Source organism: Ctenopharyngodon idella, chromosome 12 (assembly GCF_019924925.1).
Source record: "Ctenopharyngodon idella isolate HZGC_01 chromosome 12, HZGC01, whole genome shotgun sequence".
Taxonomy (NCBI): Eukaryota; Metazoa; Chordata; class Actinopteri; order Cypriniformes; family Xenocyprididae; genus Ctenopharyngodon; species Ctenopharyngodon idella.
Genome location: NC_067231.1, coordinates 12,208,129 through 12,231,082, shown reverse-complemented (window position 1 = coordinate 12,231,082; position 22,954 = coordinate 12,208,129). Strand labels below are relative to the sequence as shown.

The window sequence follows — 22,954 nt, the reverse complement described above, 5'->3', positions numbered from 1 at the left end:
ATAAATGTATTATTTACTAAATAATATTACATATATTCAGTCTTACTATATATAATATAATATATATAATATAATATAAACAAATAGTTATTTTAATGAATAAATTTATTAGTTGCTTTATTTAAAAAAAAAAAAAAAAAAAAAAAGAAGAAAAAAGTATTTTTTTCATCATGGATTTAATCAATCAACTCACAGATCACTTGGAACCACAGTTTGAGACCCATTGATATAAAGAATTAGCACCAAACAAGGAAGAGAAAGTTCTACCCTGTTCTCCATACAAGAACATTCCAAACTGGCGGAATAATGCCGCCTATCCAACCCCCGCACGTTTGCTTATATCTATGTTTGTAATTGCCCAGAAATGAAAACCACTCCATGCTGATGGAGTTTCTGTAAGTTTAAACCAAAACAAAAATCTCAGATGTCAAAACAGCAGGATGTGTCCTGGCGTAGACCGCTGCATGGCTCAATCTCCCTAACTATTCAGTTCTCAACATCTAAATGCTGCCCTCAGTCTGAATTTACTGAGCAGAAAAAGATTTGAATTATAGTCTCTAAATGGCCAATGTCTAGCATTGTAGGATATTACCTTGAGACTCAAGCTCACCTGTGACATTGGTGTGACCTTGTTACTTTGTTGCTGTGACTAACGAAGATGTTAGAGGATGGTATGGCATCTGTTTTGGCCTTTCCCTCAAAATTGCTCCTGTCTTCTTGCTCGCTCAGAGCAGTGTTATCTTTATTGTACTGACTCAGTCCAGAGGAAACCTCTTTCTTCTTCTGCTCAGAGCTGGGCACTGTATCTGAGCTGTCTGTGGTTTCCCGATGTCTTTCCTTCCGTGTGTATATGGATGAACTTTCCTCCAAGTTGGCATACCGTTCAGACAGCTCCCGCCTTCTCTCAGCCTTGTAGCGGGCGATACGTTCAGCTTTGGATTCCAGAGATGAGCCTTGCAAAGAATCTAGAGCATCCATCATCTCTCACTTCAGTTACACGTCCTTTGTCTGTGCTCCAATGACTGATGGTGACAGTGGGCGTTCTTGCTCACTTCCTAGTGGACAACGAGTCTGCCGATACCATTCCACTGTTGAGAGAGACAAACAAAATGAGTTGCCTGTTCTTAAATTTAAAAAAGGCCTTTGTTTAAGCACTGAATGAAACAAAAAAAACAAATGAAAATATGCGATTGAATAGACAGAAGTGATCTAGCTGACAGAAAACACACAGAACTCTAACACCTGCCCACATTGCTGTGATTCTCATATTACCCTTAACAGCCCCAGAGAAAGAGAGGAGAGGAGAGGAGAGGGAGAGAGAGAGAGAGAGAGAGAGAGAGAGAGAGAGAGAGAGAGAGAGAGAGAGAGAGAGAGAGAGAGAGAGAGAGAGAGAGAGAGAGAGAGAGAGAGCCTTGTTGTCTTCTGCAGGGGTTTTTAAACCTAAGCACTGCAAAGGCTGCAGTGTAATATCATACAGCTATAAATACCTTTTTAATTGATTATTAAATAGTTTAATTAGGGTTCATACATGCTAGTTTCCATGACAGAGTTCCAGATCAATCTTATCATTACTACTGCCAGTTTGCTAAGTTTCAAATGATTATTAAACAGCAAGCATAAACTATGCAAAAGCGGCAATCCTTTCGGCAAACTCAGTGTCCAAATTCACTCACTCATTTTCATTCACTCCTTCAAGTGGACTATATTAGTGGAGCAATGTTGGGAATACTGAACAAGGGTATAGAGGGGCGATTTTGAACACAGCCCAGGTCTTGATGATCTGTAAGATGTGTAAGAATGGGGGAGACCTACAAAATGTGCAGTGCTGGGGGTCCTCCAGGACAGGTTTTAAACCCCCTGGTCTACTGCATGCAAAGGCTGCCTACTAAGTAATCATTCACAGAGAACAAATGTTTGTGTTAAAAAACAGCTAGACCAGTTTTTCCCAACCACTGTGCCATAGCACCAGTGTTGCAAACTAATTTTCAGGGGAAGTTGCAAAGGCGGCTTTTTTTTTGTTGCTAAAAGTTGCTAAATGACGTTGCTCTGTCATTGCGTGATGACGTCATTGCGTAACCATGGCGCAAAACTGTGCTATTCATTAGAATCCACATAAAAATAGGATTTGAAATATGTTAATTTAGATTTTTTCATAAAAAATAATAAACATTTTATTTGTAAGAGTAATATAAACAACATCTTTATGAACAGATATTTTTTTAAATACAGCATTGAATTATTGAACAGTTTTTGAACTTTTTTTTAACAATTACGTTTTATTTATTTTCTTATTAACTAGTAAAACTACACAGTTTGAACAATTATTGTTTTAAGCAGTGTACTGGTAGTTAGTGTGATACACTCTAAGAAAAGTCTGTATAAATAGTTCACAATGTACTGTTTTATAATGAAGGAATTATCCGTATTGATTATTCACAGGTGTTTTACCTGTGTTTTAAATTACTCATTGCATTTTGTGTTTTAGGGTTACACAGGGTTAGAACTTAACATATAATAATTTACCAGTACATAATTATAGGTACAAGCTAATAACATGCTGTATCATAAATGAACAATTATTATCGAACAACTGCAACTTTCGACTTAATTCACATATGATGTGTGTACTGTTCTTCATCTTTCTTCAGCTCTCTCCAGGCTGATGTGCTGCTTGGCTGGCTAGCTGTTCAATGTTGTCCTCTTTTTGTGTAATTTAGATGAAAATATGTGCCTTATTTATTGTTTGAGTCACCTTTCAAAAGGTGCTAAAAGTTGCCAAATAAATTTTAAAAATAGCTAAATAGCTAAATATCCTCTGCTCTCTCCAACTATTTGATAATTTTCCACGGCACACCTGACAACCTGTGTGAGCGTGGAAAATTATCAAATGATAAGTTGATGAAAACGTAATGCGATACACTTACTGATACACAGATGCGGCTGTTCCAGTGACTGACAAAACATATCTCTTGTCATTCACTGGTCAAAAAATAACTCCACTTGAGCTTGATTTTCATAAAATGTTAACATTATAATGACACATGCACATATATAAAACCACAATACCAATTTTGATCACACACTGTTTAATTATTTAAAAAATATGAGGTTGTGTCCGACGTGTAAATATGTTAGCTACCTATATGACCTTATTGTGTTCATACCTGACTTAAGGTCAAGTTTCACATTAAATGGGAGTAATTCTTTTAATATAATATTCAGTTTTAATAGGCCTATGCCATTCAAAACAATGCATGTTTGTGTAATTTTGGTATTTTAGTGCTGGTGTGCCGTGGGATTTTTTGCTTATCAAAACTGTGCCGTGACAAGAAAAAGGTATATTCATCTGAAGGTAAAAGAAAGAGGGGGTCATGAGATGAAAGTTGTTTTTTTAACTTAACACAGTCCCTAAAAATGTGGTGCTCATGGCAAGACGCAGAAAAAAAACCCTATTTGGAATGTTCTGCATAGCCAGCAACTTATGGAGAATTTGGAGTGCCATGTTAATAAATAAACCTTTCATTTAAAGTGCTAATAAGTAAGCAGTAAATAAATAAATGGCTATATACAGTATGTATCAATGTCCAATGGAAATATCTATATATGAAATTTCAAATGTAATTTCATAAAAGATTTATATATTTACTGATAATTTATTGAAAGAGTTATTTATTATTATGGCACTAAATACTCCATAGCAACTCACATTTGATTTCAATACAGCTTGGAGTTAGCATCTTGCTCAAGCTAATGGTTTGATACTCTAATAAGTATAAAAAAATTACAGTTCTATCAATATTTCTGAGAATTTAATGCATTTTTCTTGGTCTCTACATTCTTTCTCTGCTCTGTCAAGCATGTTGCAGAAGGTATCTTAGAAGGCAATTTAGCATCAGTGTGTGCCTGTGTGTGCCTGTGTGTGTCTGTAAACACAACTGTGAATGATGGAGGCTCTGATGTTGCTATAAAAGTCTATGAATTATAAGCTGGTGAGGGTGTGTTTGTGCTAGTGGGGGTTTGGGGACACGAAGAGAAGTTAGCAAGGCGCTCCTGGATTCCTGATGCGGGGCACAGGGGTTAATGGGCCACATCTGGTACCTCACATTTAATAGCTTCCACACAGAGCAAGCACGAGAGGGAGAAAGGCAGAAAGAAACAAATGTAACAGGGAAACAATAATTGAAATGGAAAGAATTAGTTTGTGATAGAGTGCAAGAGAGAGCAAGGCTAATGCTGATGAAGATAAGAATATTGCAGGTGCAATAATGAAATGATCATGGGACAAAGGAAAACACACATGGGAGGAGGGTGTGGAATGACAGGGAAGAGGAACAAGGTAATAGTGGAGTCACAGATGAGATTACATCATTCTTAGAGGAGCTGTAATCTCCCATGACAAAAGATATTTGCAACACATTTTCTCTATTTCTATTGTGAGTGAGTTTTGAGATGTTTTAATATCTAAAGTATGCTTTTATGCTATCAAGGGTATGCTGATGCAATGGTAAGACATTATAACATATCAAATTTATAATAATAATTTTGTGCAAAATACATCATCACAGGGGCCTTGAGCTCCAGCCATTGTGTAGCTATTTACCTGGACATATATCAAGGTCTGGTTACAAAACATGAAGTAGTGATAAATAATCCCTACCCTTATAGTCCCTGTAAAGCAATATTAAAATATGTGTTCTGAGTTTGTCACACCACAGAAAAATGTGTTATTAACCATCCAGCCAAATTTGAATGATTAAAAACCCGCCAAGTAAATGAAATAAGTTATCAAAATCTTGCTCTCAAACACTGGGGGCGTGTCCGCTGTCGGCGCTGAAACCACGCCCACTCTCGAGAAAGTTGCCGTCTCTCTCAACTTACTCATCTAGTAGTGAGTCAAACATACTGATGCATATAAACATAAGAATCACATTAGAGGGTTGCAAAATTTAGTAGTGTTACAATGGACTACCTACTAATTATAACAAGTACACAAGGCAACTTACACTCATTGGTGGGCACGTACTGCCGACTGTGGCACCAGATGTTGGCGCCGTGAGACAGGAGGATGAAGGCCGGTGTGGTGCCGAATTCCTACCCCTGCCAAATTATTACCCCCCTGTATTGGTAGGTTTAGGATTAGGTGTGGGGGAGAGGTTAGGATTAGGCAATCAGATAGCGACTTTAACGAGGGGGGTAATAATTTGACAGGGAGTCGAAATTCGGCACAACACCGGGTTCAGTCGGTTCAGCCCCATTCACCAATAACAGCGGAGTGGATTATCAGTGAATCCCAGTTGTCTCTGATGAAAGTTTGTAAAATTATCCGGTGCTAAATTTATCATTAATTAGGCAGGTGTTGGTGGTGATTGTCAACTCTCCATCAAGATGGCTCTTCACAAAATGAATCCACCTCTTTTTCATATCATCGTTTTTATTTAAATAAGGGACAGAGCTGTTTTGTATATTATCGCAACCAGGTAATATGATTGACGAAGGCATAGCTAGCTAGCAAAATGTAGGCTGTAGTAACTAACGGTAATGACACTATTGAGCGGACGAGGCGAGCCACTGATGCTGTAGTGTTAGGGGCGGGGCCATGCTCGCGGCTCTAGTGCGTCATCGACAGTTATTATAGTGAGGGACGGGGCCATACTCGGTGGCTCCAGTGCGTCATCGAGCCAACGTTTTAGCCCCACCCAAAAAATCCTGAACACAGAATAGAGGGTATGCACGTGATGTCACCGTCGACCGTTATGACTGCGGTTACGCCCACTGAGTGGCAAAAGACTGAGTGGCAGCATTGGTTTTCATCGTGAATGCCGTGAAAAACACACAAAACACATCCAAAACGGGAAAGAGCTTTGCGACTGACTGTACAAATAGCTTTGACACAAAATCTGAGGTATATTTTTACAGACTGCTGAAAGCTACAGAAAAAAATAAGCAAAATAGGTCGCTGCAATTCACAGAAACAGCTGGACTCCAGGCAAAGAAACATGTTTTGCAGTTATCATTTTGTGTCAAAATGTTGGATTTTGGGGTAAAATCCTACCCTATATATATTGTATTGTTATATATTGTGTTGACAACTCATCAATTAAATATTTACCGTCTTATATTCTGCATAATTGGGTGTTTTTAAATAAACACTGACAAAACTATACAAGTTTTAGGGCTGGACGATATGATGAAATATATAACATTGATATAAGTGATGACTCCGATTTAAACCTACCTATATTGCAGTTATATAAAGTGTTCACAGGCCGATTTGCTTTATGTATTTCCCCGGCGTCGAAATCAGGCACATACGGGACATGCAGGAAAAAAAAAAAAAAAAAAATAGTAGGCTAAATCGTGCGCACGATTTACTAATTCGTTCCCTCAATTTACTAAATCGTGCACACGCTTTACTATTTCGTTCCCTCCTTATAAATCATGCGAAATAGTAAATCGAGGGAACAAAATAGTAAATTGTGTGCACGATTTAGTAAATCGAGGGAACGAATTAGTAAATCGTGCGCATGATTACATTTTTTTTCTTGCATGTCATGTGCGGGGCTCCGTAGGCACATATAAATGTCAGGAAACACGATTCCTGGCTGCATGTCAATATCTATGGATTAGGTTTTTTTGACATGTATAAGGAACACTTTCGAGCCCAACCTTTAGTGTAATCGTTTGTTTTACTCGCTATTAGTTTCCCCTATTAAATCCAGTCATGCAGCAGGTTCTTTGCCACTCAGTCCAGCTGAGGGAGCGCGTTCCGGCGGGAAAGTGACGTCTATGCATACCCTCTATAGACCTTTATCACACTTCCTATTTCCGGTAAGCGAAGCAGTGTATCGCTATTTCCGGTCCCATCGCAACGCATTCAAAACTAATGGCTGAATTCTCTCGCTGGTGTTACTGCAGCGATCCAGCGGCTCTAATTCTAAACAACGACACCCTTACCTCAGGTTTTCACGATTTCCAAATACAACAAGAATAGAGGAAAGCATGGGTGAGACTGATATGGCGGGATGAAGATCATTCTTTTAAAATAATACGCGGCGTACGTTCGTGTGTAGAAGACCTATGCATTTCCAAACCTTGGATGTTTACATCACATATCTTCAACCTGCTGAAATGTTCCTATAAATATATCTCCCTTAAATGTGCATTCTGAATAATAAATAAATGTTTTTTTTTCAACCAACCTGCCGCAGTCCAGTGCTCGTCTTTTTATGAACCGTGTTTTTCTCTTACTGATAGTATTTCATACCTGTTGAATTTACATTTTTAAAATGAATTTGACTGATGAGCTCTCTTACGAAAATTAACCATGGTTTTATTATTGAAAAAAAAAAAAAAAAAAAAAAAAAAAAAAAAAAAAAATTTAGTAACCATGTTTTTTTTTTTTTTTCCGCTGGTTGATTACCGCTTTTTATTATAGTTTTACTACAAATACCATGGTTAATTTGTGGTTACCATGGTTTAATTATAAGCATTGTTTTTTTTGGCGCAGATGAACGAATGCGCCTTAACTGCCTTAAAGAAATTTAATGATGTGTTAAAGTAATCTTAATCAGAAATGTGTTGACAGCGTGACTGTTTTGAATATTATCAATTTTGACAAATGTTGTGAACTGCAAACAGTGAAATGTTTTTTAATGAAAAATGACGCAGAAAAATGAATAAATTATTTAATTCAAATGAATATGTTCATTCTGATCTTATTCATCAGGTCTCACACACACTGCAGCGTTGCCGTTACTAAGACGAGCACTGACACCGTGTTTTGAAATAATCACGTATGTTTACGAGCCACGGCTTTCTCAGATAAATTCTGTACACAACAATCATCAAAATATCTCTTCTCCTGTCTCTGAAAAGGTCAGGATTTTGAAATTATCCTGCAGATGCTTATTTTAAGAGGCGTTTATTCAACTAGGTGTTAATATCACATTGAAAATATACATAACCGGAAGAATCGACACTGCTTCGATGAGCACTTCCGGTATTCAATTCCGCTGTGATAAAGGTCTATTGGTGAAAATCTGTTTAACTCAGTACTATATAGTTCACAGTCTTTGTAATGTGTTTCAGCAATACATTTGCAGAGGTGTAAAGTACTTGAGTAAATGTAATTAGTTACTGTACTTAAGTATCTTTTTGGCTACTTTGTAGTTGTACTGAGTATCAAAGATATTGGCAACTTTTACTCTCTACTTGACTACATTTTTGAGCAAGTAAATGTACTTTTTACTCCACTACATTTGTGATGAGTAATGCAATTCCAAATGACATTTTTCATGGCAGCTAACTTTTTCTGCAGTAGTTTATTTCTGCTATAAAGAAGCAATATCGCCATCTAAGGGCATTGAAGGTACTATATCTTGTGCATTTTGCTTTTACTCACCCAAACTTGTCAACAAGGATACTTTATGTGAATGTGAGTGCATTAGCAGGTAGTTGCTGATCGCAGATGTTTGATTTATTAGATGAGGAAATGACTGCAGCTAGTGATGAGGCTCAATTGTTTCTTATTTTCACTGGTATGTCTCTCAGGACTAGTGCATCTCTGAGCCTACATTCAGCATTAGTAAAATACTTAAGTACTGTTAAAATCAGATACTTTAAGACTTTTACTCAAGTCGTATTGGAATTGGTAACTTGCAACTTGTAGTGGAGTCATTTTTGATGTAAGGTATCAGTACTTTTACTCAAGTATGGTTTTCAGGTACTCTTTACACCTCTGTACATTTGTAACATTTGTAATGTGTTTAGAATTCTCAGAACTGACTTTGCAGGGACTTTAAAGTTTAACCTACTGCAAGGGAGTAACTCCCAGGAGAGGAAAAACGGCTCACGTTGGCTCTATGATTAGAAGCATGCGTAATTCTACAAGCCATCTAGGGGTCCACTGTGTGTTCCTTGCTATTACCTATAAAGGAGTGCTAAAACCAAGAACACACTAGTCTGGAAAAGTACTGTTATTTTATACTATTTTATACTTTAAAGATATGCAAAGACATCAGCAGCCGGAAGTTTTGTGCTTATGATGCGGAAAGTCCTGCAAACATTTCCCGCAAGTGATTGACAGAGTGATTGAGCGCCACAGTGTTCTCTCTTTCTTTCTCTCTCTCTCGCAATATGACAATCACACTTCAATAAAAACTTTCCAATACAACATTTATAATAAATGAAGTGTGCTGCTGGTGCAGTATTTTTGCATCTGATTCTATGAGAGGGTGAGCACTGATACATAAAAAAAAGCCTCCATTCTTGTTACATACAGGTATGTGATACTGGTTATACTCAGGTCAAGGGATAATCTACTGGTGCAAAATTTTACATCAGGCAAAAAAGAAACTATGAACAACAAATTTGGTACCAGCAGTTTCTATATTAGTTCCCATATGTCTAATGAATGGAACATCCTTAAATAATGTAATAATAATGTAATAATGTAATATAATGAAGAGTTGATAGCCAGAGTTCTTTATCGCCAGAAGGCACAGAATCAATGACTACTTGTGTGAGAAAGTTTAAGACAGAAGAAAGAAAATAGCCTTGAAAAATAAGTTCTGCCTGATTTTAGTACAAAAGACCTTGATTAACAAGGAAATTATCCTTGATTAAGGAAAAATATTAAATGGTATAAAAAAAAAATGCAGCTTTTTATTTTTATTTATTTTTTTTCTTCAAAAAACAGCTTCTGACTAAGTACAAACATAGCTTGCTCCTTTTCCTTATAAGTTACGCAACTGAGTAATCAGTGCTTGTTCACACAAGCAAAGTCAAAGGCATTAAAAACTCTTTCAAAAGACTGAAGAGCTGAGCAAATGCACTAAATATTTCAAAGGCTGAATGGTTTCTGAAAACAAACTCTGGGTTCTTCAAAGACTCAGTGGAGGAAACCTATTTATACAATGTCCAAAGCTTTATTGATATTTCACAAATAGTGACATCACATCTTTGATTTCAAATAATAAAGCCATGAAAAACTGTCCAGATATTCGTGACCTTTGTTCTCTGAAGCTACAACAGAAGAGAGAGGAAGTGTTGCCTGAAAAGCAGCTTTCCTTGTAATATCCTGAAATTACATAGTAACCCATATGTTTGCCAAGTACTGCCATCAGGCCTACATTTAACAAAATGTTTGGGAATTTATATCATTGCATAAGCAGCTATTTGACAAAACTAACAGCAGGTAATAGCCATAAGAGCAAAAAAGTAGTCTTCAATATAATATAATATAATATAACCTTCATTCTTTGTTTTTGTTTTTTTTATTCTGCATTCTGTGTCCACAGAAATAAAATTATCAAAAATAAAAACAAAAGAAAACAAAAATGATCTCTTTGTCTGTCATTAACTATGAAACTATAAGGACCAAGTTTGGCATTACATTAGATTTTTTGGGCATTATGTACAATTAAAGTAAAATCAGAGCGATTTTCAACCTTTTTTTTTAAGTTATGTTTTTGGGCATTTTTGCCTTTATTGGATAGGACAATCAAGGAGAGACAGGAAGTGATAGGGGAGGAGAGAGGGAAACAGGATCAGGAAAGGGTCAAGAGCTGGGACTCAAACTCGGGTCGCCCAAAGAGCCGTTCAGCTATATGTCATTATATGTTCTCCATAACAAATCAAAAAATCGATTGAGACTCAGGAACATCTCTGATTGATTGATAACATTTGTTGCATATATGTATGTCACCTTGCTTGGCCCAGTTATACCAGGATTATGGAGTATGGGCACCCATCGGCAGAAACAAAAATTGGTCGGAGCACGGCCAACAAGGTTATGGCTCTGACTGGTGCAAAAGTGATTTTAAAGTCCCCCTACAGTCAATACTTTTATCCCTTAAAACTCATCTTTGATAATCACAATGACATAATTAAACTTTTTTTTTCCCCCCTGTGAAAATAATTTCCTTATGCCTTAAAATAGCTTGAACGCTATTCTGCATCCTTTCTTAATTTAGTATACGTCGAACCCTGAATATGCAAATTAGTCCCCTCCTTCACTTAATCACACCAGCTTGGATTACCTAATCCACTCGGCCAACTATAGTAAACGCTACACAATAGCAAGTGGAAATATTGATTTAATTCAGCAATATATGTTTGACCAGAAACTGATTCAAAAGAAGAAAAGGAAGAGATCGCAAACTGAGATGAAAGACAGCTTTTTATTGATTGTAAAGGGAGCGGTCTTTGCACACTTTCTAGGCTATATTAGGGCTGGGTGGTATGACGATATATATCGTAACCACGGTATAAAATGTCTGTCGTTAGAGATTTTGCTATATAGTGTATATTTGTAATTATATATGTGTATTGTACATGCACTATTGACACTTAAATGCATGAATGAGAATATAAAGGGTGGGACGTGCTTGATGTTAAAAAGAGTAAAAAGCACAGTATATAATATATCCTAATATATCCTGAAAGGAAACATGGTGCGGTGCTTGTGCTGACTGGCACACTGCCAAAGTGCACGCACAGAAAGCTGAGATGCTCGATGTTAAAAAAATAACACTGAGCACAGGAAGCAGTGAATCAGAACTCAGTGCGGAGTGCTGACTGACACAGCATAAGCGCGTGCACAGATAGCTACGTCTCTTAGCATGCAATCGTGAATTCAGTTCTTATTCACAACTTATTGCGCTTGAATGGTCGAATACATATGCAATTATGTCAATTATTGTGCATTTTGTCTAAGTGACAGCAGCCTAATATACCTGCTGCTCTCTGTTATTAATGTAAATCCAAAAAAAGAGAAATTAACTACTCCTACTCACTACTCCTGACTGAGCTTTAATACGAATACATTTTTATTTAATTCATACAGTGACTGTAAGACTTTTTACATTTGATTATTACATTTCTGTACTAATTCTAACTACATGTTAAATAAACCTATTGTACCTGAAAACAATAATACATTATTCATTATTTAATTAATATTTTTGTTACATTGTATTTGTCCTATTGTTTGCAATTTGGTTCTTTTTTTCCTATTTTTAATAACAAAAATGAGATAAAATAACACAAAATAACTATATGGTGATATATATCGTTATCAGGAAATTTTATCATTATCGTAAAAAGAATATGGACATATCGCCCACCCCTAGGCTATATATAATCCATTTGAATAAAAGTCGACTCAATGGTAATTGATATGATTAGCCTTTGGCGTGACTATGACATTATTATCAAACAGCTAATAATGTGTTGCTAATGTTCCTGTTCACCATCTCAGAGTCAGACAGCTGCTTCTAAAAATCAGCATCCTTAGAAATAATGATAGGAAAAGCCCACAAACGTTGATGAGATTGATTACATATATTTGAATTAGTAATTAGGGGCTGTTTCAAACCGCAAACCGCGTCTTTGGGACACTGCAGTTTTAACGAGAAAATACAGTGTTGACTGATGAATTTGCACATGGTTTGTCTTAAAGCATATTAAAAACACCACAAAGGCATGTAAACAACATTTAAAACTTGATTTTCACCACAGGGGCTCTTTAAATGTAATCCTGTACCACTGAAGATTAGCTTAACTCCAAGGCTCAAACACATTCCTGTTATCTGTGATCCTGATATTAGTGTACGTCTGGGCTAATCTGACATGAGGATAAATCCACTGACTGACCTGCTTCACTGGGTGTTTATTTGCGTAAAAAAAGTGAGCACCATATTGAGCACTCGCTGGCATACAGAGTCATTGTTATGTGTATGAAGGCATCCAGATATTTGCCTAAACAGTTGAAGAACCACACAGGCTATGGTTGTATGTGAATGATAAATCATGATTAGCAGACACTGCAAAGGCAAAGGAGTGTCAGTTTTCATGCTGACAGAATATTATTATTTTCAAAGCTTAAAGGATTAGTTCACTTCTGAATTAAAATTTCCTGAAAATTTACTCACCCCCATGTCATCCAAGATGTTCATGTCTTTCTTCAGTCGAAAAGAAATTAAGGTTTTTGAGGAAAACATTCTAGGATTTTTCTCCATATAGTGGACTCTAGTGGGGTTCACTGGGTGGAAGATCCAAATTGCAGTTTCATTGCAGCTTCAAAGCACTCTACATGATCCCAGACGAGGAATAAGGGTCTTATCTAGCAAAACCTGGAATGTTTTCTTCAAAACCGTAATTTCTTTTCGACTGAAGAAAGAAAGACATGAACATCTTGGATTACATGGGGGTGATTAAATTGACAATACTTTTTTTTTTTTAAACAGAATGTTGCAGTGCTTATTATAAATGATTTATCCGTGTACATTATTATTTTTTTTTTTTTAACCTGTTAGCGTTCCACTGTACCACCTGTGGAACAAATACCATTCAAAAGAGACCTTAAGAATGGCTAAGGGGGTAAAAAATTCATATGCCCTCATAAACTTTAATCAAAAACATTAACCTCCCCTCCCCCTTGAAACGACATCTGTTCTCTTCATGACGTATGTCTTGGCGGAGGGTGGGGCTAAATATCCTCCACAACTGACTGCAAACAGGAATTTAGATCTGGCTCCATTTAATTAGCAACACCCAACTTCCTACGATCCAATCAATTCCAGAAGGACGAAATCAAATCCTGGCCTACATTTTTCTCATTCCAGAAGCCATTTCAATTGGATATACAAAACAAAGAAAAGAAAAAGAGATATAAGAAAAGACTATCACAACTTTCATGCCATTTCATGCAGAATTTAATACCGCTCTAACTGATTGTCACCGAGACAATACAAAATGTCTTATATTGTTGGCAAAACAGCAATGCATAAAGAAAGAATATGATAAGCTTTGATATGTCAATGGGGACTGGGCAGTACTGTTGACACTGAGCAGTGATATGTCTACCATCAACCTCCAGCAAATCTCAATTCAAATAAATGACAGGTTTCAGTATGCCATACAGTGATGCTTCTGCACATAGAAAAATGAAATGGGCTCAAAAACATTATATGGGCACGGGTCACAGTGCTCATGGCTAAGTTATTTAAATTTTTTTGTGCAATCATTTCTTTTTTTTTCTTTTTTTTTTTTTTTTTTTGCAGCAGTGCAAGTTATGTGGTTCTCAAATTTGTCTTTAAATTCAACCTTTTCAAAACATTGCTGCTACAGCCATTCACATTTAGATGAACATCGTTGCATTACTTTTGGTGTCCTGCTAATTTTAAACATTTAGAGAAGAAAATTAAAGTGATAATAATAATAAAAGTTAATGTAGATTGTTTAACACATAAAAAAAAATAGAATTTGAAAATTAATTAAATAAACAAATAAACAAACAAACAAACACTTCTTGAAGCTACACTAATGTTTGTTTCCTTTATGTTGATTTTACATTTGGGGATTCATTGTGTAAATATATTTATCACTACAGGAAATTGGGAAATTAATTCTACAGAGCTAATTCAGATTAACTAATAGTTCAGGTAACCCACCACCTAGTGGTCCAATTTAAAATGCTATTTTTTTTTTTAAATAAAAAGTTCAGGTTTGCTGTGCTTCTTTGTGGGGCTGCACAACTTGGCCAAAAAATCATATTGTATTTATATATCAGTATGACAGCAAAATAATAATAACTATTATTAGTGTTATTATGATGACTACATATTAAACAAAATAAGAAATATTGTAATTGTTTTTCTATTGTAAAACTATCTCAGTGTGTAAAATAATCGACCCAAACTCAAAGCAGATGGAGAGATGAGTGGAGCAGCATTTACTGCGAATCAAACCACACTGAGACACCAAAAACAGTTATCATGAGCTTCAAGCGTGCAAATGAACACTGTGCTGCATTTCACTTCAAAATACTCTGTGCATATATTTAATTAAATCGCAGCTTTTGCATTCTGATAATCACACAAAGCCATTTCATGATTTCTGCTTTATTTAGATTCATCGTACAGCCTTCTAATTAACTTCTACAAGGCCCACTGTGTAACATTTTATTAGGAAAGAAAGAGGATACAATGACTCAGCTGCAGATGGGCCTTGAAATACCATTCAGCGCACAAGCTCCTTTAAGTCACATACCCTATGGCACAGAAATCCCGCATGCTCCGTGAAAGTGGTTTTTAAATAATGAGAGTGTGGCTGTTTGGTGAGTGTGTAAATGTGTTTAATCACCATGGGTCAGGTGACAGGCCGCGTGGAGATGAGGCACAGTGTGCATCGTCCGTGTGTAATCCAATAACATTATCCGACAACTGCTAACTTCTTAGGCATGAAACACTCCACAGCAAAAACGGCACCAGCACCTTACACTGATCAGACTGAGAAAGCTGCAATACACACCAACAGCAGCCACTTGATGGGTTTGGAGGAAATATGACTCATTAAACATACACTTTCTGATAGAGCTTATGTAACCTGCACATGCAATCTGTCAATAATCACTTAAAGGGACAATATGTAAGAATTTTTATGTATTAATCACTTTTTTATTGTCTAAGTGCGAACAGCTTGTAACACAAAAAAAAAAAAAAAAAAACGAGCTCAACTACAATGACATGAAATGAATGCTTATACAATGTTCATGATAATGCCTAAAAAAAAACCTCTGTATACTGATTTGTCAATGTGTCATGCAAAGAAAACTGAATTAATTCAAACTATAGTCTCACATAGCCAGATTAATATACTTATATACTTTCTCAGAACATTTAAAAATATAGTTTGAAGAGTATTTTCCATGACATTTCTCAAAGGTAAAGTCCTAGTGTGATTAAGCATTGTCCATTATGCCTCATGTCAACATAGACAGAATGAAACTGCACTGCTTTTCTAAACAGAGCCTGGTGTTCAGTCTTTTGTCTTTACTTTCCACCATCATTTTCACACATACCGGTGCCAATCTAGTCTCTAAAAGTCATGCTTATTGAGAAACTGTTAGATTAAACTGAACAGTAAAACTACAGAAGTTTAACAAGAGGTTTAATCAAACTAGGTATAAGCCACATGTACATCCACTCTGAGATGCTGTGATAACATACTACAGAGGAAGACACTGGCTGACTTTCCTGTCCTTGTAGGGTACTGTCCTGTTCGCTACAATCTCTGACAAGTCAGGCATGAAAAAAAAACATAAGTCAATGTGGGTTTCACCTCATTAGGGCATATTGCCTCTGTGTTCCTGTTCATTTCACTGAGCGATCACAAACATATCCCTGTCAGATTATTTTTCATTGGATAAGCACACAGAGACGCCGTAATGAATTGTGACAAGCAACAAGAGTTGGGAGAAAGATAACAGGCCTTGTTTTAATGTGGCACTCAGCCGATATTACACAGAGCTGTATGTATTAGGTGGGGTTTCACCTCGGCCCGATGCCGGACTGATTCATCATGGCATTCCAGCTCATTTGTTTTACAGATGGGTTTCCCAGCTCACTCAGCAAAGAATTTTTTTTTTTCCAAGCCTGAAAATTGGAGACTCTTCAGAAAAAGTCTGAGAGACGCAGATAGAGAGAGAATAGGAAATTGTATATGGAAAAAGAAACAGGAGCAGTGGAGAATGAAATACTTTTTTATTTTCACAGTAATATGGTGTCCCAAGACCCTCTGGAAGACTGATAGACTACTGAGAGAAAGAGAGGGTGATGTAAAACTGATATATTCCTGAAATAAAAATTCCATAAGGAAGCTTAGCAACTGTGTTACTAGCCTATGTAATTTGGTAATTGTTGTAGTGAACAGCAGACAAACAGGTCATCTGACACTCACACGCACTAAGCAATATGTGAGTCCATAGCTATTTTGGTACCCTATGTGATCAAAATCACAACATTATGCACAAGTAAACAATCTCGGGCTTTTAGTCGGCTGCACGTCTTTCCACATAATACTTTGTCAACACAGCTGAAAACTTCAGTAAAAATGTCCTTTAGCTTAAATGTAGATGCCCAAACATGTAAGAATTACACAACAGCACAACATGAAAGCACAGATGCATTTGAAAAACACGGATCTAGATTTGTATACAGCTGTAAACTACATGGCATTATGACATCAGAAGATGGATGATGTTTTATTTAAAGTACAGGGGAACAAAACCATCTGGGCTGCATGTTACAGCTCTATCACCTACAAATCATTGAAACCTTGGTGACTTCTCATATATTAACGGTGAATTTAAAAAAAAAAAAAAAAAAAAAAAAAAAAAGCACTGAGATAGGGAAGTGAATTACAGTACAAACATTACAGCATATCCTGCATTTCATAACCGCAGTTTATCAGCGTGACCTTGATGTTCACTGGCTATGAATCTCTCAACACTCAACAAGACTCCTTTAACAGTAACCTTTGACATCAGAGTTGGGCAGGATGGTAAATTAGTCGCACAACAACTAGTTACTTTAGCAATAAATGATTTTTGAGAATTTTCATCTTGAAAGTCAGCCCTTCATGCTGCTTGTCAGACTTTACCGACTCAACTGTTGTCAGACTTTAAAATTTCTACAGCAAAAACTCTAAGACTAACTATATAATATAAAAGTTCAAGCATTATTAAAGGCAAGTAAATGGTCAGTAGTAAAATAAGTAAACAAATTACAAGCAACAGCACAAATAAATACAACAGAATAAAGACATAAATGAAGTTTGTTAAATTTTTAAGGGTTTTCTAACATAAGTTTTCAGGTAAGAAATACAACAGAAATTGACTAATCAAATGCAAAATAACACTGCATAGTCTTCACTGTATAAATTAAATATAGATTATTCCATATTAAAGCTACAAAAGTTATTCAATCAAGTCTATTTTTATTTTGTTGTTTTGATTAACATTAAGGACACAGAGAGCAGCAGGCAAGCTGTCACTTTATGACCTAATCCACGGACCTAATATACCAACGCACATTCATTTTCCCAATCATTTACGTTCACTTAAAATACAACCAACTTTGTTTATCAGGATACTCACTAAGACGAGCATTCAGTCCGTTTAAGCATGAGAATATGTGAAAGAGAACAATTTGGTACTCGCGCATTGTCTGTCAGACAGTGCACAAGACCCTTTTTGCAGACTGTCAATTCCATAGTTTTTCATATTTTCGTTTAAAAAAAGTTAACTTTATTGTAAGGTGACGTTGTTACACGTACTACATATACTTTCTATAGTAATAACAGTAAATTATGCATAATTACAAGTAACTAACCTAAACCAAACCCTAACTCTATACTATAGTAAGTACATGTAGTTAATTAATATTACTCCATATTTGAGTATGTACAATGTAACTATGTCACCTCATATATTGTGTTATATTCTAATTTGTCACTTTGCTTTTGATTGTCATTTCTGTTTATTGCTTCCAAGTGCAACTGTAACTGTAATGTAAATCGACCTTGAGCTATGGAAAGGCACTATAAATAAAACTTATAATAATAATAATAATAATAATAATAGTATTACCTTGTCAGTAAATGAAAAAAAAAAAAAATGAATTAATGCTGCTGCGAGGGTGTTTCTTATTACAACGGCTGAGGGAGTGACAGAAAATCTTTCTCTTCTGAGCAATGTAATCAATCTCTATATATTTTTTCCCTCTTTTGGAAAGTCGTGGAAAGTCTATCACCGATTTTTTTTCTTTTCTATTGGAGCAAATGGAAATACAAAAATTATATTTTCTGTCATCTCCCGTTCACCAATATAGAAGTTTACCCAACGATGATGACTTTCACTTCTGAGAATCCCGGAAATGTGAAAAGAATCCATTACAAAAGCTGTGTCCCAATTCAGAGGCTGCCTCCTTTGAAGGACATGGACTTCAAAGACAGGGCGATATCTTGAACAGCCCCGCCCCTTTTTTTAAATAGCCAATAGCGTTTCGTTTATGTAACAGTCTAACAGCTCTGGCAAGCTTTTAATCTCTGACCATTTCTCCTTATAATGTCCTTTATATCGCTTATACAGCATTCTGTGCAGAATTCAAATGGGTCCGATACCTTTTGTGGTCTGTGCCAACTCGCGCATATGATCCACTTTGTGCTCTCATGTCCCTGGACTGGAGCAGACTGCTTGCGTTGCGGCGGTTCATGTGACACAAACGCGTCAAAGGAAAGCATATTTGCACTGTGTGAATCGTTCCCTATCTAGTAAATGTGTGAGCAAATGACCAATTTCAGCCGAGGCTTCAGCGTCTGTAAGAGTGTAGGAGGAGGCGGGACTTCAGATTCTAGAGAGCATTTGATTGGACCGAAGATTTGATGAGAAACTGAAGTGCGTTGTGATGTCATGAAAATCTGTGATCCATTTTAGTGGAAGTGAGAGACTGTATGTTTTGAATGCTTATATCTCCTAAATGTGAATTTTGTCATTGTTTTGGAACACACCATTCATAACCTTAAGGCTAACATATTCATACTAAAAGCTAAAAAATTTTTAGCGGCATCTAGCGGTGAGGTTGCAAACTGCAATATAGAGAAGCTACGGTGGCCAACAGGACAAAGATGTCATCGTCTGAGACAGCAGAGAGTAAACCAGTCAAGCAAATGAGCTCTGTAGAGCAGTTTGTCCATTTAGGGCTACTGTAGAAACATGCCAGCGCAAAATAGCGATTTAACATGTAAGGGGACCCGCAGTGTATGTAGATAGAAATTGCTCATTCTAAGGTAATAAAAACATAACGGTTTATTATTTAAGGTCTTTATACACCACTGAAAACATAGCTATGTATATATTATATTTCATTTCTGTCAATAGATCCTCCTAAAATGTACACATTGCAGCTTTAAGCTCCACAAAAGGCAAAAAACATTATAAAGCATCCTAAAAGGTTGTGCACTATATTCCAAGTCTTCCCAACCATAGCTTAAATGTAAGGGACAGACAAATATTTACGTCGTTAATTAAAGCAGACGGAAACGCTTCCCTCTGCTGTGACTGTCAGTTATTCTCCATTCAGCAATCAAACATCGTGTCATGTTCGGTTACGACAGTCAGTCAGCAAGGTAAAACTCTATCCAAGATGATTCAATGTTCCCATTATTAGGCTATACTTGATCTGTAGATAAAGGTCTGTGGACTTGCATAATAGGACTTTATCTTGTCTGAGTTTATTGCAGTTTCTAAATGATGTGGTAGTCAATACTGGGTGCCTGTTAGATCACAACACTGGAATAGAGAAGACTATGAATTGACATCACATGCATAATAGGCGACGGTACCACATTTTGAAAAGAACTCTTGTAACGACTGAGACAAATCAGACACAATTATTTGTCATATTTAAAAATTAATCTTTAAAACTCACTCTGGGGTCCCCCAAAAGACCAACTTGGGCAAGGGCCTCAGTAACCATGGATACCAGCTGATAAGGTGGTTTATTGCTCTGAACCATGCAGCCACGTGGAAAAGCAGAGGCCATAGGAAAAACCCATAGCCCTTAAAGCAGACTTTCCTGAATTAAATTTATAGACAAACTGATCTATAAATGAACTTGCATCCCAGGACATTGTGTGTATGATTATGGCTGTCTTGTGTAGTGTTTTTTGTATGATATTTTGTTTAATGCATATTTTATGATCGAACCAATGGTTAATGTAACTTCACCTATACCAAGTTTGGGGTCTACGAGTTTCTATTTTGAAGATTTAAATGATTGTGTATATGATATGCCCATACCTGTGCAACATATTAGTATGAAACTTTAATAGTTTCTTCTTCAACAACCCAGCTAGTTACATATGCAAATGCCCTGCTAGAAGGACAAAGCTAAAACTCCCCCACAGAGGAATTTCCCGCTCAGAAATCTCATTGGTCAGGTCAACCCTAAGAGGTGTGACTTCTCCTAGACTTTAAAGAGCCACACACAGCTCCGCCTCGCTCTCTTCTTGCTTCTACTGCCGCTTCTTCTGGTTGATGTGCGTGTGGGACCCCATTGGGCGCTATGTCTTCACTCTCCTCCTCGGAAGAGAGGACTCTCCCAACAGAGTCAGAAGAAAATTGCAACTTTACCACCACTGAACAGGCAACCATCAGCTCTTCCTTTTCTGCATCTTCTGTTTGGCCTCTCCGGTCGGCGCGGCTGCGACAACAGACCTCGATCTACAACCAGCCATGTGCTTACTCCTTTCAACCAGAAAAGAGTTGAACTAACCATGCGAGTTCATCACAACTTCTTCATTCAACACAGAAGAACTCAATTGAAACTCATGGAACCATTACAAGCCTTTACGGAAGACAGCTTCCAGAATCTACACGAGTTCAATGCTGGATTTGCACAAAGGCTATTCCTGAAAGATGGAGCAGTTTCCACTTTAAAAGCAGAAGCTGCTGTTTATGGGCCCCAACCTGTAAGTATGTTTTTTTTTGTAAGTATGTTTGGCTTCGCTAGCCAGTTAGCTAAATTCTTTCATACTTCTCCAACAAACACCTTCAAACACCAACAAACTTCTATGTTATCACACCAGCGAACTTCTGTTGGTGTTTGTTGGTTTTTCTGTTATTACGGCTTTTATGTTGTGTTTACCAACATGCTCGTTCAAAATGCTACTACTCAGTCATGTATTCAGCTACAGTAAAGCTTTAATCAGAACACTATGGGGCAGCAGTAACATTTACAAGTGACAGCATATTTAAACACTTTGACACAAATACAAACAAAAATACTTAACATTCATAAACGTCCATTAAAAGCCGTGCTTGCAGAGGTTCTGCTTGACCCTCTTCATTATTACTGCTATCTGGATCTGATTCGGGCTCAAATTGATACGGCAATATTGACAGCATTATTTACATTTTCACCGAAGCAAAGACTGTACTTTGACCGAAGCACATGCAACGTTTGCCCATAATGGTAAGGGGCGTGGCGTTTCCGGACAACGTGAATCGTGACAACGTATTCCGGACAGCGAATCACAATACACAGGGCCAGCTAACCAATCCAGTCCATTGCGTATTTCTGAGGGAGGGGCTTCATAGAACCAGGAACTCAACAGAGCATTTTTAGGAGAAGGGAAACAGCGGTGTAGAATAAAGGTAAAATATATGAAAAATACAGTGTTTTTTTTTTTTTTTTTAAATGAAGCATTAAGACATGTTAAACTGCACCCCATAATTACAATCAAGCCTAGAAAAAAAACAGTGAACCACCCCTTTAACATTAGTTAGTTAATTACTACTTTTAACTAAATGAACCTTATTGTAAAGTTTTACCGAAAAATAATAAATAATCAGAACAATTTGGCTTCGTTCACACTGCAAGGCTTAATGAACAGATCTGATTTTTTACCATAGCCAATTTTTTTGTCCGGCCTCTTTAAATTCACTTTAGACATGACTGGTATCCGATATCCGTTAACATTAAAGGTGCAGTAAGTGGTATTTGAACTACGCTGTTGGACATTGTTGATATTTGAAATCAACCCAAACAAACCCACCCCTCTCTTCATTGCTCCGCCTCCAAAACTCACACTCCAGTTCAAACCACCCTGCTCTGAGTCGGTCTTGAACCCCGGCCCGATCGCTGCTGGCATGCGAGGTGAATGCACTACCGATGACGCAAACAGCACAGCAGCTCCAGACAATCAAAACCCAGTGTACTCACATGAGAAGTGGGATCAAAGCAGTTTTCAGGCCTTCCCTCTTAGCTCTCTCCAGCGCTGGAAAGCTTTTCTAATATAAACCGGGTCCTAAAGCGCTTGCCCAGCCATAAACCTTCATTCCAGTGATATTCTTTTGAGCTGTTTTGTATTGTGTTCCATTTCTCGTTCTGCAGTTTTTTTTTTTATTATTATTATTTTCAAATCTCCCTCTTGCTTGTTCTCTCTCCTCGACCGTCATACGCCCCCTGATGCTGATTGGTTAGACGTTTGTTGTTGGACTCGGCCCCCCTTTAATCCCCACCCAAAATGATTCTGTTGGTAATCGCTTTACTATGCAACATGGTTGACCCTCGGGTTTTGAATGGCCGTGCTATTAAAATTATTTATATAA

At 36.9% G+C, this 22,954-nt stretch overlaps 1 protein-coding gene across 3 annotated transcripts in view; it reads right to left on the bottom strand.

Moving 5' to 3' along the window:
- The window catches only part of svild (supervillin d), a 128,673-nt gene that overhangs the window by 80,892 nt on the left and 24,827 nt on the right, over nucleotides 1-22,954 (bottom strand). For all 3 annotated transcript variants that reach the window (XM_051914472.1, XM_051914471.1, XM_051914473.1), the window contains exon 2: nucleotides 611-1,088. In XM_051914472.1, the coding sequence (XP_051770432.1) occupies nucleotides 611-981 (371 nt within the window). In that variant the 5' untranslated portion in view covers nucleotides 982-1,088. The remainder of the gene's footprint in view (nucleotides 1-610; nucleotides 1,089-22,954) is intronic.